A 17,216-nucleotide genomic window follows, 5' to 3' on the forward strand; every position below is an offset into this window, starting at 1 on the left:
TTGTGTAACAGGGATAATTAATATGAAGATTGATATTAGGACATGGTCCTAAACTGGAGACTTTCTCTGTCTAGTGGGTAGCACTGAGGTGACAGCATTTTAGAAGCATGTGAGCAAGGCAATGACAGGTTCACTCAGGATTCCATACAAGTACAGAGGACACAGACCTGTGCTGTAACGTCACTTGCAGTGTCTGCTTTCATCTCTCAGGCAGTGATTTTTCTAGTTCAGGTTCTGGAGGGCAGCCTGTGATTCTGAGTCCTGGGAGGAGGGTGCAGGGGGTCATTGCACTCCTGTGTACTGTCCATTTGTCCGTTTGACATTCCTCATTCTGATCCAGGATGGGATGTCAGGTCTCTGGATGATGTAAAACTCCAGCATGCCACTTCCACCATTTCCCTCCCAATAGTGGAGGCGGTCATTCTGTCCATTCTGAATGCTGGGGTCAGCCCACCAGGAAATACAGCCACGCAGGAGGGAAGTGCAGAGTTTCTCCCCTTTTATCGGAAGGGAGGAATGCCGCAGAGACTAGCTACACTTGCGAGATCCTACTGAATCACTCAGCAAAGTCAGAAATCCGCTTAAATGCTCAGTCATAAACGATACTCTTCTTTTGCTCAGTTGCACACTAGTAGGAATGGTGGAAACACAGAGAAATACAAACATTTGGTGGATTGTTAAGCAGGAAGAGGAGAATGAATTGGATGTGCACATTTTTCTTCCCCGTAGCCTGCTGGTTCGGGGCATGTTCTGCCCACTCCCCTCAACCCTTCCCTACCTTTCCCCAACAGCTAAATCTTGACTTTCTACACTAATTGAAATCTTGCAGACCAATCAGCCATGGGATCCTGACTCTGTCACTTTTTATGTTTTGAACTTCAGGCAAATAGCTTCTCTGAGCCTTCATGTCCCACCTATGCAACTGGGTTAAACAGTATTTAACACTCACTATGGTTGAGGACAGAGGTGACCTGTGTGAAACCCCTGGGAAGGTTCCTGGCAGGTTGTGAGGACTCCAAAAAGGCTAGTTATTCTCTGTGGAGCAGTCACACACTTAGAATGTGAATGCTCTCAGAGGGATAGGAATTGACATAAATCTGCATCTAAAGGTGTTGACTAGTATTACCTTCCCTCCTTGCCACCAAATTCAGTGCTTTTTTAGGGGGGACAGGAATCTTGGTGATGAAAAATGAGGTAAGGCACAGGAATTCTGAGTTTGGGGTGGAGAGAGAGAGAGAGAGAGAGAGAGAGAAAGAGAGAGGGGAAAGGGACAGCCTGGGTGGTTTTCATTCATCAGACATTGACAGATGGCCCAGTGGCTACCTGTTTCTGTAAAAAACGTACACTTGGCTAACCTCACCGTCTGCCCCTGGGCCAGCCCTGTCCTGGGATGAGCGGGTGCCCAGCTGTGCTTGCGGGTTTAGGTACCTTGTTCATTTTTTGTTTCAGTTAATTGGTTAACTTTACCTTCCCTTAAAATGTACTGCATTTGGAAAGGCATCTGCTTGGGAAAGGAAGGCAGTCTGCCTGCTATGTCTTTAAAAAGGCTCAGCAGCAGCATGTCTTCCTTTTACTTGACTGCAGGTATCCCGAGGCTGGCCCTGGAGTGGGAGCAGGAACACAGCGGGGGTGGGGGGGTGGGGGGGAGGAGGAGGCAGAGGGGAAGGGGGAGGAGGAGGAGCAGGGGAGGGGAGGAGGAGGGGGAAGAGGTGGTATTTTATTTTAGCTCCTGAATCAGTTTTATTTATCCCTGTTGAAATGATTCTACCTCTTCTTCCAAGAATCGATCTCAGAAGTTCAGTTGGGTGGAGATGCCTTTTTCCCCCAGATCATTCCCTCTTAGCAACTCTATCAGAGGTGGGAAATCACTGACGGCTGGTCCTGCCCAGCCTTTGCTGGGACCAGCTGGAAACTTCTGCTTTGTCTCCTCTCCACTGCCTCCTTGATGTTGTCGGATATAAACCGTGGTTTAATATTATGTTTTGAGCCTGCGGGCTCCTGGTGGTGGAGAAGGGTGGGCTCTGAATCTTGTTTGTAATCCCAAACCTGGCAGAATGCCCTGCGCCTCTTAACCTCTAAATGAGTGTTTGCTTAATGACCGACATAGCCAGAGGCAGCTCTTCCACTTTCTTTCTGAAGCTCAGAATCAATTTTTTGTTCTTTTTCCCCAAACCCACCCCTTTGGACCTGGCATCGATTGGAAAAGATGAAAATCAATGGATGGATGCCTAGATACTAATGGAAAGCTATGGGAATGTGTCAACATGAAGCAAGGCTTACCGTGTCGGCAATTAAAATTTTTTTTGCTTTATCTTATTCAGAGAGAGAATTAAAATCTGTTCTTTTATCTGTTTTGATACAAACTTAATTCTTCCTTTGTGTACACCCCCCATATGCACAGACACACACACATGCATGCGGGAGCACGTGCAAACGCCCATGCACATGTCCATGCATTAATCAGAGAACTCGGACCCCGCACCTATAGACATTCCTAACCTGTGAAATATGATGGGGAACAAATAAAGCAAGATTGAATTTGGCCAGCCTTTGAAACCTATTGATTTTAAATTAGAGCAGCAGTGTTAATTCTGTTAGGGTAGTCACGCCCAGAACTTGGTCTTGGAAATGAATTAAAATGTATTCATTAGACATCTATAAGTATGTCCTTGATGAATTCGCTAGGAAAATAACACTACTGGAAGAAATGATGGGCTAGGTAAGTGACTGCAGTTCTACTTCTAGTGCCTCATTTTATATCTGGACTTGTTGTTGGCCTTGGGGTTCATGGTGATGTTCCAAGTGTCCACTCTAGTCAAGATCTGAGAGTCCTCAAGCTTGAGAGATATTGTAAATCCTGAGGCTTCGTGATGATGTCTCTCGATCCCTGTGTCCAGTGGGAGTGAGGGTTCCATGGGGGAAAAGACTGCCCTTTCCCTGAAGGTTACGTGGGGTCTGAGATATGGGCTAATCCATGAAGTGCCCTTGTGCTGAGTCTGAGATCACATGTCTTGTCTTGGGTGTTTTTCCTCCTTGCAGTTACAACTTGATTGATGTTTTCTTCTGCAAGAGAGAGTGATTTCCTGGCCACTGCCTTGTACAACCAGAGAGCAGGATTCTTCTCTTCTTTTTGGCCACTAAATGCATCTGTGCACCACACATTCCAGCGGGGGAAGAAGGACGGAGCTTCTTGGGTGATGATGGACATGCCACTGGCCAGGATGAGGGCAGAGTGTGTGACAGCAACACCGCAAGGGTAAGAGTTCCGCTCTGATATTTCCTCTGGCACCATTATTTGTCAAAGGAAGGGGAGAACAAACCTTCCAGTGGAGTGACAGAAATGAAGGTCAGCCACCAGGCAGACTATTTTGATTGTGACAACACTGGGCAGCTGGGGCAGATGCCTAAGGAGGGAGGGTGAGCATCAACCTGGAAGGCTTAGGGTGTAGTTGCATTGGGGGGTACAGCAAGCCAACCTGGGAAGACTCTGTGTTCACATTGCCCACCCCCCCTTTTGACATCTGCCATTCAGACTTAAGGGAGTAACACTACTGTTTTCGTGACTAGATGCCGTTTGTGTCCTTTTGAGTTGGTCTGGCTTAAAATGGGTGTTGTAGAGCTAAAGGGAGGGTAAGAGTCTAGCTCACTCACATTGGGGGCTTATTGGGAGTACCTGGCCCAGAGACACATTATCTATATGTGCCATACAGTGTTGAAAACATGGTAGATCAATTCTAATTAGGGTTGAGTTATCCCACCTAAAAACAGGGTTCCCCAGTTCTACAGGACCACTGAAGATGCATCTACACGGGCCCTCGGTTCCCACAAAGAGCTTGGCAATGGGTAGCCTCTGCCTCTTAAACAAGTGTGGACAGTTCACCATGGTCCCCAGTTAACCGCTTCATTTCTTTACTTCTTTGGTTACCAGAGGCATTTCATTCCGCCATGCCTAGTTTGATTATTCTGTCAGCTCTTTGACAAAAACATTATACCTTTTGTTAATTCTTCCAGATAAAGGGGAATACATGGGGTCCTCGGATTACAACACAGTTCCGTTCCTATGACAGTGACGTAACCTGAATTTTGGTGTAAGTTGAAACACACCCTAGCCTAAGTCACCTATCCTGACACAGTTGTAAAATCATGATCTAGTACATAAAAATACAAACGTGCTGCATTGCTGTGTATTCTTCTGCCGCGCATACCCAAGCTTGTTCCCCCTCACAGTCTGTAAGTACGACACTTACAGGGTTAACTGAAACACTCACATCTCAATTTTTTAAAGTTTTTATGGGAGTGAGCATCGTAAACTCAAAATGTCATATGTCAGGACTGTGGTAACCCGAGGACCCTTGCATCTTTCACTGGACTGTGGGCAGCAGTTGGCACCAGGGGCTGAGGCTGTGGAGATGACAGTACATAATCCTTTCCATGGAAAAGCTTAAAGTCTAGTGACAGCAGTGATCAGACTTGTGGGGGTGGGGAGGGAAGGAGAACTGTAAAACCCATTCTAGTGTCTTGAGGTGGGGATAGAAATAAAAGTGCACCTCCAGGACTGTGGGAGAAAGTGAGGAGAGTTGGAAAGTTGGGGGATGGTGAGCACTGTTACTTTGGTCTACCCAGTAGACAGTATTTAAATTCTCCAAAACTCCCTCCTCTGGCCCCGGAGCTTCACTGCTATAGCCATTTGTGTGTGGGTTTCTCCATGTCATGTGACTCAGTTGAAGACTTGATGGGGTACCTCATTCAGAGGTAAGACTTCCCTCTTGTGTTAAAGTTGATGTTTTTCTTGTTTCTGGTTGAAAATCTTTCATCTGTGACTTTTTGCTTTTTTACAAATAGGACCGATCTCTGGCTACTTGGCTCATTAAATTATGCAGCCCTCTGAGCAGCACTCTGCTTGGAGTTGAGCTGTATGCATTACAGGGATTCTGCTGTTTCCAGAGGGGAGCAACCTCGCTAAATGAATGAGTTAGTTCATTCCCTCTGGACCAGATGGAGGGAGCAAGAGAGGGAGGAGTAGGGGCAGGAAGGGAAAGGAAGAAGTACTCTTACCTCCCTCTCTAATTTTTGGAATAAGTTTCCATATATATCTTGTGCCCTGTTTTCAAAAGACTTTTGCATTTGTCCTTTTACCATCAAAGTGTGGCTGTTATTTTTTCTAGATCAAGAATATAAGAATAGATTATTTTGACATAAATATCAAACATGGCATAATTTTATCTATAATATTTTAGTATATATTTCTAAAAGATAAGGATTTTAAAAAGAGCATAATTATAATATTGTTAGCATTGAAAAAGTAACAATAATTCTTTTCTGTTATCAAGTTTAGTTGGTGTTCAAACATCCTGGTTTACCTGTTTTATATTAAACATTTAACTAGTTGGAGTCAGGATCCAGGCACAGCCCACACACTACATCTACCTGGTCTGTCACTTACTTGATTCACTTCATTTGTCTTGGTTTCCCACAGTCTGGATTTTGCAGATTGCAGCCTATCGAGTCATTGAACAGGTTTTCCTGAAATCTCTATTTGATTTCAGCTGGAAGATCTAGAGGCTGAATCAAATTCAGGCTTTTTGGGGTGGGCACCAGGGAGGGGAAGTTTGGAATACTGTAGAATTGTGTGTATACTTCCAACAAAGGGCACATCATGTCTTATTGTTTCTTAGTTATTTCAGGCTTGAGCAGTGAGTTCAGGTGCTGTTACTCTGCTCTACCTGCTACGCAATTCCTTATTACCCTTTCATCCTGGTTTTAGAAGCCATTTATAATCAGTGTCCTACATCCACTATTTCATTATGAGTTGCAAAATTTTAAGATTTTAATTTGATAATTCCTTTTTCATGAGCTGAAACCCTTTTATAAATAATACAGTTATTGAGCTATACTTCACTTACAATAAAAGTTACCTTCTTAAAATGTATAATTCAGTGGTTCTTAGTATGTCCAGAAAGTCATACAATCATCTAATTCCAAAACATTTTATCACTCCCATTTTTATCACCTCCAAAAGAAACACATACCCAGTGGCAGGCACACCCCATTTTCCCTTCCTTTTGGCCTCCACAACTGCTTATCTACTTTCTGACCCGATGAGTTTGCCTATTCTGGATATTTTATATGAATGAATCATATAACTGGTGGCTTTTTTCATTAGTGTAATGCTTTGAAAGTTCATCCATGTTGTAGTATGTATCAGTACTTTGTTCGTTTTTATAGCCAAATAATATTCCACTGGATGGATATATCATTTTGTTTAACTATTTATCAATTGCTGAACATTTAGATTATTTCCAAATCATAAATAAAGCTGCTATAAACATTAATATGTATGTTTGGTTTTTAACATATGTTTTCATTCTCTTGTGAGTATACCTAGAATGGAATTGATGAATCATTTGGTAATTCCAGGTTTAACTTTTGGAGAAATGGGTCTAAATTATTTTCCAAACTGACTGCAGTGTTTTACATTACCAGAGAGTTCCCCTCTCTCCACATTCTCACTAACGCTTGTCTTATAATACAATACTTGTGTTATTATTACTTTTTTATTATAGCCATCCTAGTGGTGTGAAGTGGTATCTCATTGTGGTTGGCATTTTCCTAATGACTAATGATGTCAAATATCTCTTAAGGTATTTTTAGACATATAGACATATATCTCTGGAAAAATGTCTATTGAAATCTTTTGCCCCCCCCTTTTAATTTTTCCATTGATTTGAGAGAGAGGAAGGGAGAGGGAGAGAGAAAAGCATCAACTCATTTTTTCACTCAGTTGTTCGATTTAGTTGTGTACTAATTGATTGTGCTGACCTGGGGTCGAACCTGCAACCTCTTGCATGCCAGGTTGAGGCTTTACCCATGGACCTACCTGGCCAGGGCCTCCTTTGTCCTTTTTAAAGTAGGTTATCTGTCTTTTTATTGTTGAGTGGTAAGACTTTACTATCTATTCTAGATATTAGACCCTATCCGATATGATTTAAAAATATTTCCTCCCATTTTGTGGATTAGTGTTTTACTTCTTTGTTTGTTTATTTATTTTTATTTTTTACAGAGACAGAGAGTGAGTCAGAGAGAGGGATAGACAGGGACAGACAGACAGGAATGGAGAGAGATGAGAAGCATCAATCATTAGTTTTTCATTGCGCGTTGCAACACCTTAGTTGTTCATTGATTGCTTTCTCATATGTGCCTTGACCATGGGCCTTCAGCAGACTGAGTAACTCCTTGCTTGAGCCAGCAACCTTGGGTCCAAGCTGGTGAGCTTTGCTCAAACCAGATGAGTCTGCACTCAAGCTGGTGACCTCGGGGTCTCGAACCTGGGTCCTTCCGCATCCCAGTCCGACGCTCTATCCACTGCACCACCTCCTGGTCAGGCTGTTTTACTTCTTTGATACTTGTGCTTTGCTTTGATAGTATGCTTTAAAGCATAGTATTTTTAATTTTAATGAAGTCAGTTATCTATTTTTATTTTACTGTAATTTTGGTATCTCTAAGAAGGTATTACCTAATCTTAGTTTGAGAAAATTTATAAGTTTTTTATAAGAGTTTTATGGTTTTAACACCTACATATAGGTCTCTGATACATTTAAAGTAATTTTTTGTATACAGTGTAAAGTAGGCATACAATTTCATTCTTTTGCATGGAGGTATCTAGCTGGCCCAATACCATTTATTGAAAAGATTATGCTTCCCACATTGAATTTTCTTGTAGAAAATTAATTGACCATAACTATGGATTTGTTTCTGATTCTAAGTCTGTTGCCTTGATCTACCTGACTCCTATGCCAGTGCAGGCCTTCTTATGTACTATACTTTTATAGCAAGTTTTGAAATCATAAATTATGTATCTTCCAGGTTTGTACTTCTTTTTCGAGATTGTTTGGCTATTCTGGGTCACTTGAATTTTCATATGAATTTTAGAATCAGTTTGTCAATTTCTGGGGAGAAAAAGGGATTGTGCTGAATCTATAGATAAAGTTGGGAAAATATTACCATTTTAAGAGTAGTAAATCTTCCAAATCTATAAACATGGAATGTCTTTTCATTTATTTATGTCATCTTTAGTTTCTTTCAATAGTATTTTCTAGTTTTCATTGGGTACAGATTTATACTACTTTTGTTAAATTTATTCCTAAATAATAGTAGTTTGATGCTATTAGTAATGGAATTGTTTTCTTAATTTTATATTTGTGTTTACTCATTGCTATTGTATAAAAATAAAGTTGATTTGTGCAAGTTGATTTTGTATTATGCAACATTGATGAACTTTTTAATTCTACTAATTTTCATGTGTACATGCCATAGAACTTTTTATACACACAATCATGTCATCTGCAAATAGGAATAGTATTTTGGGGCTCTATTGCTAGGTACATATATATTTATAATTCTTTGCCTTTTTGTTGTTTACTATAAAATTCTCTTTGTCTCTAGTAACAATTTTCATCTTCAGTTTTATTTTGTCTAATAACAGTATAATCAATCACTCCTGTTCTCTTTTGGCTACTCATTTTATCCTTTAACTTTGACTTATTTGTGTTTTTTAATCTAGATAGATATTTTCTAGTATACCATTTTTTTGCCAGTCTTTTTTTTATTAATTTTAATGGGGTGACATTGATAAATCAGGGTACATATGTTCAGAGAAAACATCTCCAAATTATTTTGACATTTTATTATGTTGCATACCCCTCATTTCAATTGTTTCTATTATTGTTGTTGTTGAATTATTGGCATATTTTTATGAAGAAAAAATTTTCTCATTAACTACTATATAGTTATCTTAAGCTATAATTCATGCAGAATGAATGTTTGAATTTTTGCTGTATTTCTTACATTCCAGAATAAGAAGTTGGTATGCTTGTACCTCCCAAAGGTGACCAATGTATTTCTTTTCTATTGTGGTGAACCTAGAATTTTTTTTTTTTTTTTTTGTATTTTTCTGAAGCTGGAAACGGGGAGAGACAGTCAGACAGACTCCCGCATGTGCCTGACCGGGATTCACCCGGCACGCCCACCAGGGGGCGACGCTCTGCCCACCAGGGGGCGATGCTCTGCCCCTCCTGGGCGTTGCTCTGTTGCGACCAGAGCCACTCTAGCGCCTGGGGCAGAGGCCAAGGAGCCATCCCCAGCGCCCGGGCCATCTTTGCTCCAATGGAGTCTTGGCTGCGGGAGGGGAAGAGAGAGACAGAGAGGAAGGAGAGGGGGAGGGGTGGAGAAGCAGATGGGCGCTTCTCCTGTGTGCCCTGGCCAGGAATCGAACCCAGGACTTCTGCACACCAGGCCGATGCTCTACCACTGAGCCAACCGGCCAGGGCCTGAACCCTAGAATTTTTAATATACTAGATGGGTTTCTGTGCCTTAAAGAAATTTTTCCCCGTTTTGATGAACAGATTTTTCCATCTTTGACCAATGGGAGTCTCTTTCAGTTGCCCTGATTCATTTTAATTCTTCCTCTGTCTCATTGTTAGTTTCCTTGCTTTCTGATATAACAAGATATTCCAGGCTTATCTTACAAGTTTCTTGCCCCAAACCTGGGATTGGTTATTTCTCTAAGGAGCCCCTGTTCTCTTAGTGAGAAATTGTATTTTGATAACTTAATCTGCACAAACTCGGGATATTCATTGCTCCTGGGCTGGTGTCTTCACTTGGGTTCCCTGGGAAATAGACCCGAGACAGAGATTTACCTGCAGAAAGTTTGTTGGGAGATGCCCGTGGCATGGACCCCTAAGGGAAGGGCAAGATGTGGGACTGGGCCAAGAGAAGAGCTGAACTGTGATGGGGTGGCAGGGAAACCCCTGCTGATTTTGTGTGGCTGGGCTCGGGATTGGGCTGCGTACCTGGACAGGGGTGCTGGGTCCTTAAAGCCTCCTCCTAAGTCAGTCAGATAGGATAGGAGCTAACCTGGGGAGGGAGTATGACCTTGGCTGAGGCAGCTTTCTTTGACTGAGGGTGATTTCCAGAGAGGGACTTAGCTGAGATCCCTGAGCTGTTAACACTCCCAGCAGGTGTGAGAAGGAGTGTTTTAGTTCTAAAAGTGAGATATGTGATGTTCCACAGAATCCATTATGGTTAGTCTTTTTTTTTTCTAGGCCTTTTTAGTAGACATAAGGTTTTCTTTTAGCAAAAAAATAAATCATGATTTCTTTGATACTGCTATTCCTAATTTAAATTTAGGATTGTCAGGTTTTTACTTAATTTCTTTGATTTATTTTGCACCCTGATTCTTGGGGGTTCTTAATAGTACTGTAAACATTGACTGTATTTTCTTTACCTTATGTGTGTATAAAAGTTTTGGAATAATTATACCGATATGAATAATAGAAATACCTTAAGATTTCTGTAGTTTGTCCTAAGGTATACCATGAGGGACGTACAGCCATATGCATGTGTGTGTATATATCCACACTCAGATTTCCCCCCACTTAACTGATGCAGCCTAGATGTTACTCTGTTGCATAGAGAGAGAGATAGGCCAGAGTTTATTCAGCCAGTCCTCTATTGATGGATATTTGGTTGTTTCTAGTTGTGCAAGTGTTTTTCGGCTTTTGCCTGTTTCTCTTTGTGAGAGACTTCTAGAAGAGGGACTGGCGGGTTAAAGGGTCAATGCCTGTGCTAGATCTGCCAAATTCCTTCCCTGCAAGCTCCTTTTTGTCCTGCATTCCCACCTGTCATCTACAAGCCTGCTTCCCCAAGGACTCATCAATAGGGTCATTGTCCGAGTATTAGATTTCTTTCAATGAGGTTGAATATGATACTTTAGCATAGTTTTAATGTGCATTTATGTTGTGTGCGGGATAGAGGACTTTTTTCATGTTTTAGGGCCCATTTGCATATTTTTCTGTGAACTTCCTGTTTATATCTCTTGTCTATTTTTTCTATATTGTTGTTGCTTCTTCTTCTCTATCTAATGGTCTTTATGTGATAGGTAGGGATATTGACCTCTTGCCTATAATGTAAGTGGCAACTATTTTTTCCCGTATCCTCTTTTAGTGTTGCTTATGACAGAATTTGTATAGTTTTCCATATAATTTGTTTTTATTATTATGTAATACATTTTTTTTATTTATTTATTCTGTATTTTGAGTCAGAATTAAGACAGTTTTACATTATTACAGAGGGGTCAACTCATATTTAGTTTGTGTCTAGTTCACTTTATACACACATATTTATATTTATGTATATAACTTTATATTTCAATGCACATTTATAAATATATAAATATAAAAAATAAATACATACATTTATAAATGATAATATAAAAATAATTTATATATAAATAAATGAAATATATAAATAATACATAAATAGCTATAGATTATCTTTGAGCTAGAAAAATGTTTTCTGAAGAGAAGTAAGTGAATGACTGGTAAATAAATGATGGCCCGAGTATCAGAACCTTGGAAGTAATGATGTTGCACATCCCTTGATGAGACTTGGAATGTGTGGGCCAGCATGCTGCAAGAAGCACGGGAGGTCGGTGTAAGCACCTCTGGTTGGGCCTCCTGCTCTAACTCTAGGAGCTGCATGATGCCCACTCACCTATTCTGATCCATCTTCCTTGTCTGCATAATCCTAGGGTAGTAGTGAGGGACAGATGACAGAAGGAGTGTTCGCACTCGTGAGGGGCTGTGAGCACATAAGGGAACCTTATTCTGGTCTGTAAAGGCGGGAGCTCCCTCTCCCATGCTCTTGTCCCCTGCGGTGGGGCAGACACAGTCAAGAAAACTGGCACTGGCTGCTGGCCACAGTAACTTGGAGGCACTCAGCCTGCCCTCTCAGCTGAAGCGTTTGATCAGATCCAGACGTGCGTTCCTTTTTGTCTCTTCGAAAAGCCCCACAAAAAGCAGCCTTTGGTTTTAGGATGTGCGTTGCTTTTATGATTAGACTTTGTGGAATGGAGGGACCTCCATCAGGGGCTTCCTCACGGGCATGGAGTGAATAAAAAACAAGGAGGCCAGTGAGAAGGCTGATACTGTGGGTGCTAACGGCGTTCTTCAGAGCAGTGGGTTCAGGACGATTGGGAAGTGGATTATGTTAGGTACCCATGGACCATGAGACTAACTCGTGCAGATAGTATTGTGAAGGTGGACACTGGCTTTCTGTCACTGTGGCTTTTTAGGATAGCCAAGGAGACGAAAAGTAATCCATCAGAAGATAACATCCATTAAAGTCTTAATGTCAGCTTAGCTCAAACTAGCTCCTTGGTAACATCCATTAAAGTCTTAATGTCAGCTTAGCTCAAACTAGCTTCTTGGAACATTTTACTCCTGTCCTTACCATGAGCATAAGCCTGCTTTCAGAGAGCTGAAGTTCCATAAATATTTGGACCAAACCATGAGCTCTGATTTAGGTTCTTCAAAGAAGATATCTCACTAAAAATAGAAAGCAGAGGCAGAAGAAAACATCATGTCTTTTGAAGAGGTCAGCATATCTGTTAAATGGCGTGTCAGGCCATACTCTGATTTCACGGAGCATCTTCAGAGTTGTTGTCCCGAGAGGAAATGCTCATGTCTTCTTTCTGACCGACTGCAGGCATCCTGCTGGGGTGGGTGGCAGGAGGCTGTGTCCTCTGGTGTGTCCTTTTCAGAGGGGAAGTCACTTGTCTCCCTGCCAACCTTGGCGTTCTATAAACATAAGGGGCAAGAAATTCCTTTCTGACATTGTTTCCTCCTCTGATGGTCACCATCTGCCCACTTATGCAGCATAGAGAACACACCCTCCTTTGGCCTGTTAGCTTCCTTGTCCCTTCTTTTCAGTCAGTCACCAAGTACTGTCAATTCTATAAACTTGATAAACTTCCCTTCAGTTTGTCTCTTCCTCTCTATACACACCATTGCCACATGAGTTCAGGTCCTCTCACTTGCTCTTACCTGCTCTACTGCATCCTGTCTCCTTGACCAGCCTGTCCCTCCAGCAGTCTTCCACCCTGCTGACAGTGAGGTCTTTTTAAGTGACAGTCACAAATACAACCATGTCCACTGATTGGGGCTGTTTAGGTCTTGCCTACAGACTCTTTAGACAATTGTATAGCAGAATAACATCATTTCGTTCCATGTCATTTTGTTATAGCTTTGATCAGATGCTAAACTTGACTCTTGTTTATATCATTGTAGCCTATGGTAAAATTGTTTTGTTATGTGTTGTTTCACTTAACATTCCAGAAACTATCAATGACTTTAAGTGAGGACTTATCTATTCGTGATGTGGCTTTGCACACACTTCGGTGCCCACTGTTGGAATTCCCTTTTCCCTTGCTGATCAGCTCATATGACAGTCTCCTCCCTCTATATTTTCTGCCTCATCTGCTCTGACGAAACATCATTATATTGAATGATAGTTAAAATCTATTATTTTGTCTCTGAGAAATGGGTCTAGTACATCCTGGTGAGTGTCAGGACTAACAACAGGCTTTATGTGCTGGGCTGGGCTTGAGTTGGGTGTCACAGATTAGGAATGTGTGGGAGGTGGTCTGTGAGGGGAGGGAGGGGATGGGAAAAAATGTATTTGTGTCAGGAAACTGATAGTACAATTAACTTAAAAAGGTTTCCCCAGTCAGTTTCTTCCCCTGTGGATGTAGCTGAAATACCATCCCATGGAGTGTAATGATATCTTTAAGATATAGGGTACTAAGGACAGGGGGATAATTATGTCCTTGTGATTGTCCACATTCAAACATAGGGAACAGGGCTTTCTCTTTAAGGAGTGAAACATAGGAACCCAAGGGGAAACCTACATCTTTTGCGAGAGCTGAGCCCAGCTGCCACAGAGAACTGTGTGGGTTGAGGGTGAGGTGCAGAGCGGAGGAGAGAGCAGTTTCTGAGGGTGCATGACCGAGCCCTGGGACCGAGAGAGAGCAGCCACAAGTCGGGCAGCACTAGCCTATCCATCTGCACTGAGCATTCCCAAATGTGGCACCTCCTGGTTGAGACTGAAGATGCTTGTATTCTGTAAGTGATCCAAAATGCATTGCTTTTTTTTTGGGGGGGGGGTAAATTTTTGGATGTTTAATAAATAGACAAGTAAGAATTTGTGTTCATAAAAATGATATGGCTGTCTTTCCTTTTTTCTATAATATGGATTTATAAACCCCAGTCTTGGAATAAACAATCTTTTTGTGCAGATTTTCTTTTAGTCAAAATGTGTAAGCACAGTATTCCTTTTTGTTCCGTTTTCTACTTTTGCTTTAATGTGGCCCATCCCCCTGGAAAGGGCCGACTGGAAATAGGCTGGCCAGGCGCTGTGGGTCCGTGCTAACGCCGTCTTGTGCTCCCTTCAGGTGCAGCGTGAACTTCCTCGTCTCCCTTCCCAGCCAGCTCTCTGCCTCCCGCATCCACCATGGTGTTTGGTGAGTTCTTCCATCGCCCGGGACAAGATGAGGAACTTGTCAACCTGAACGTGGGGGGCTTTAAGCAGTCCGTCGACCAAAGCACCCTCCTGCGGTTTCCACATACCAGGCTCGGGAAGCTGCTCACCTGCCACTCGGAAGAGGCCATTCTGGAGCTTTGCGATGACTACAGTGTGGCCGACAAAGAGTACTATTTCGACCGGAACCCCTCCTTGTTCCGATACGTCTTGAATTTTTATTACACAGGGAAGCTGCACGTCATGGAGGAGCTGTGTGTCTTCTCCTTCTGCCAGGAGATCGAGTACTGGGGCATCAATGAGCTCTTCATCGACTCCTGCTGCAGTAATCGCTACCAGGAGCGCAAGGAAGAGAGCCACGAGAGGGACTGGGACCAGAGAAGCAACGATGTGAGTACCGACTCCTCCTTCGAGGAGTCGTCTCTGTTTGAGAAGGAGCTGGAGAAGTTCGACCAGCTGCGATTCGGTCAGCTGCGGAAGAAGATCTGGATTCGCATGGAAAACCCGGCCTACTGCCTGTCGGCCAAGCTCATCGCCATCTCTTCCTTGAGCGTGGTGCTGGCCTCCATCGTGGCCATGTGTGTCCACAGCATGTCGGAGTTCCAGAATGAGGACGGAGAGGTGGATGACCCTGTGCTGGAGGGGGTGGAGATCATATGCATCGCCTGGTTCACGGGCGAGCTTGCCATCCGGTTGGTGGCCGCTCCCTGTCAAAAGAAATTCTGGAAACACCCTCTGAATATAATTGACTTTGTCTCCATTATTCCCTTCTATGCCACGTTGGCTGTGGACACCAAGGAGGAAGAGAGCGAGGACATTGAGAATGTGGGCAAGGTCGTCCAGATCCTCAGGCTTATGCGGATTTTCCGAATTCTCAAGCTTGCCCGGCACTCAGTCGGACTTCGGTCTCTGGGTGCCACGCTGAGGCATAGCTACCATGAAGTTGGGCTGCTGCTTCTCTTCCTGTCTGTGGGCATTTCCATCTTTTCTGTGCTCATCTACTCCGTGGAGAAGGATGACCACACGTCCAGCCTCACCAGCATCCCCATCTGCTGGTGGTGGGCCACCATCAGCATGACAACTGTGGGCTACGGAGACACCCACCCAGTCACCCTGGCTGGGAAGCTTATTGCCAGCACATGTATCATCTGTGGCATCTTGGTAGTGGCCCTTCCCATCACCATCATCTTCAATAAGTTTTCCAAGTACTACCAGAAGCAAAAGGACGTTGATGTGGACCAGTGCAGTGAGGACCCACCAGAGAAGTGTCATGAGCTACCTTACCTTAACATTAGGGACATGTATGCGCAGCGGATGCATGCCTTCATCACCAGTCTATCCTCTATGGGAATTGTGGTGGGCGATCCTGATTCCACAGACGCCTCCAGCGTCGAAGACAATGAGGACGTTTATAACGTAGCAGCCTTGGAGAACTGCACAGCAAAATGAGCAGGGACGTTTGTGCCTGTATCTTGTGTCTCTTCCCAATGATAGGTTAACACAGCTTTATTAACCTCAATGGGTTCGTTAAAATCATTTAATTCTCAGGGTGTACCTTTCAGCCATAGTTGGATATTCATTGCTCCAAAATGATAGAATTGTCTTTATTTTTCTTAGTAAAGTGAATTAAATGCCTTGTGCTGAAATTTATTTTTACAAGAGGGGGTTGTGATAGGATTTTTTGAGGAAAAAGAGATAAATGTATTGGGTGGGATTTGTTGCTATGGCTTTCTGTATTATTCTGTTTGTCATTTACTCACATTGAGCAAACTGTCGATTACTGAGGTAGAATCAAAGGCCCAGCTGACTGAAGACTACGTGCATGTAAGATCCACAACATGAGACAATGCATGTAACTCCGTGTTCACGTTCTAGACATGGAAATTAGGAGCCTAATAAACTGCCTAATTCAGTATGGAGAATGTCTTGGTTGTATGTTTTTATGTCAAGTGAGTACATTTCCATAAGTTCAAAACTGGTTTGGAAGGAAAAATTCTCTTCTTTGGAGGCCCAGGGTTCTTTCTGTATGTTTTTGAATTTTGGATGTACATCAACAGTGAGCTCATTCTTTGGCTCAGGAGGCTTGGTAGAGGTTGGCAGGTAGAAGATAGAGTCCATGATAAAGCACACTGTCCAGTGTAGACTGATTAAACATGTACATGCTTAGCACATAGTCAACTTGGCATATATGAATGAAACGTGGGCCCCTACAGATATGTTACCAGTATGTATTTTGTATTTTATAACTTCTACTGCTAGGATAACATCTCGTCACCTGAATATTATGCAGAGCAGAGTAAACCTACACACTCACGGACAGAGAGATGTTCAGTTAATGGAAGAAATGAGAGATGCGTAAACACACCAATGTGATTCATGATGGCCAGCGAAGTGAAGATTAAATCACTAAAAAAGCTATGCCAGCCCCTAGAAAATGAGCCAACATTTAAAATAGCCATAGCGACATTAATGTCTGCATCTTAGGTGGAAAACTCTCATAATGAAAGAAGACATATAGACTCATTTCCGGAGCAGTGACAGAGCAGTCTGTGCCATTGGGAGAGAATTTAGCTAAAGCCTTAAATTCGAAGATGTATGGTGACTCTAACTCATGCTGTCAAGCTGGGTTCTTTCCCTGAGATCTTTGGAATGGAAGAGCCACGTGGATTTTTTTATCCACCTTCTTCTGTTTGTAGATACATTTCATTGAAAGGACATTGTCTATAGGTTATCTGATGAAGGTAAATCTGACTCATCACTTCTCTAATGTTTCCATGACTTTTGAGATGGCTATTACTGAACAGAGTTTATAGTCCCATTTGAGTCTGGAGGCTCATTATGTG

At 42.5% G+C, this 17,216-nt stretch overlaps 1 protein-coding gene across 5 annotated transcripts in view; it reads left to right on the plus strand.

Annotated features, from left to right (window-relative positions):
• Window positions 1-16,282, plus strand: part of KCNS3 (potassium voltage-gated channel modifier subfamily S member 3) — a 36,138-nt gene extending 19,856 nt beyond the window's left edge. For 4 of the 5 annotated variants that reach the window (XM_066386204.1, XM_066386201.1, XM_066386202.1 and 1 more), the window contains 2 exons: window positions 3,040-3,256; window positions 14,288-16,282. In XM_066386204.1, the coding sequence (XP_066242301.1) occupies window positions 14,347-15,822 (1,476 nt within the window). In that variant the 5' untranslated portion in view covers window positions 3,040-3,256; window positions 14,288-14,346 and the 3' untranslated portion in view covers window positions 15,823-16,282. Of the gene's footprint in view, window positions 1-3,039; window positions 3,257-4,011; window positions 4,089-14,287 lie in introns of all 5 variants that reach the window. The other variant, XM_066386205.1, reaches the window with a different exon arrangement.
• Window positions 16,283-17,216: the final 934 nt, after the last annotated feature.

Source organism: Saccopteryx leptura, chromosome 5, assembly GCF_036850995.1.
Source record: "Saccopteryx leptura isolate mSacLep1 chromosome 5, mSacLep1_pri_phased_curated, whole genome shotgun sequence".
Lineage (NCBI taxonomy): Eukaryota > Metazoa > Chordata > Mammalia > Chiroptera > Emballonuridae > Saccopteryx > Saccopteryx leptura.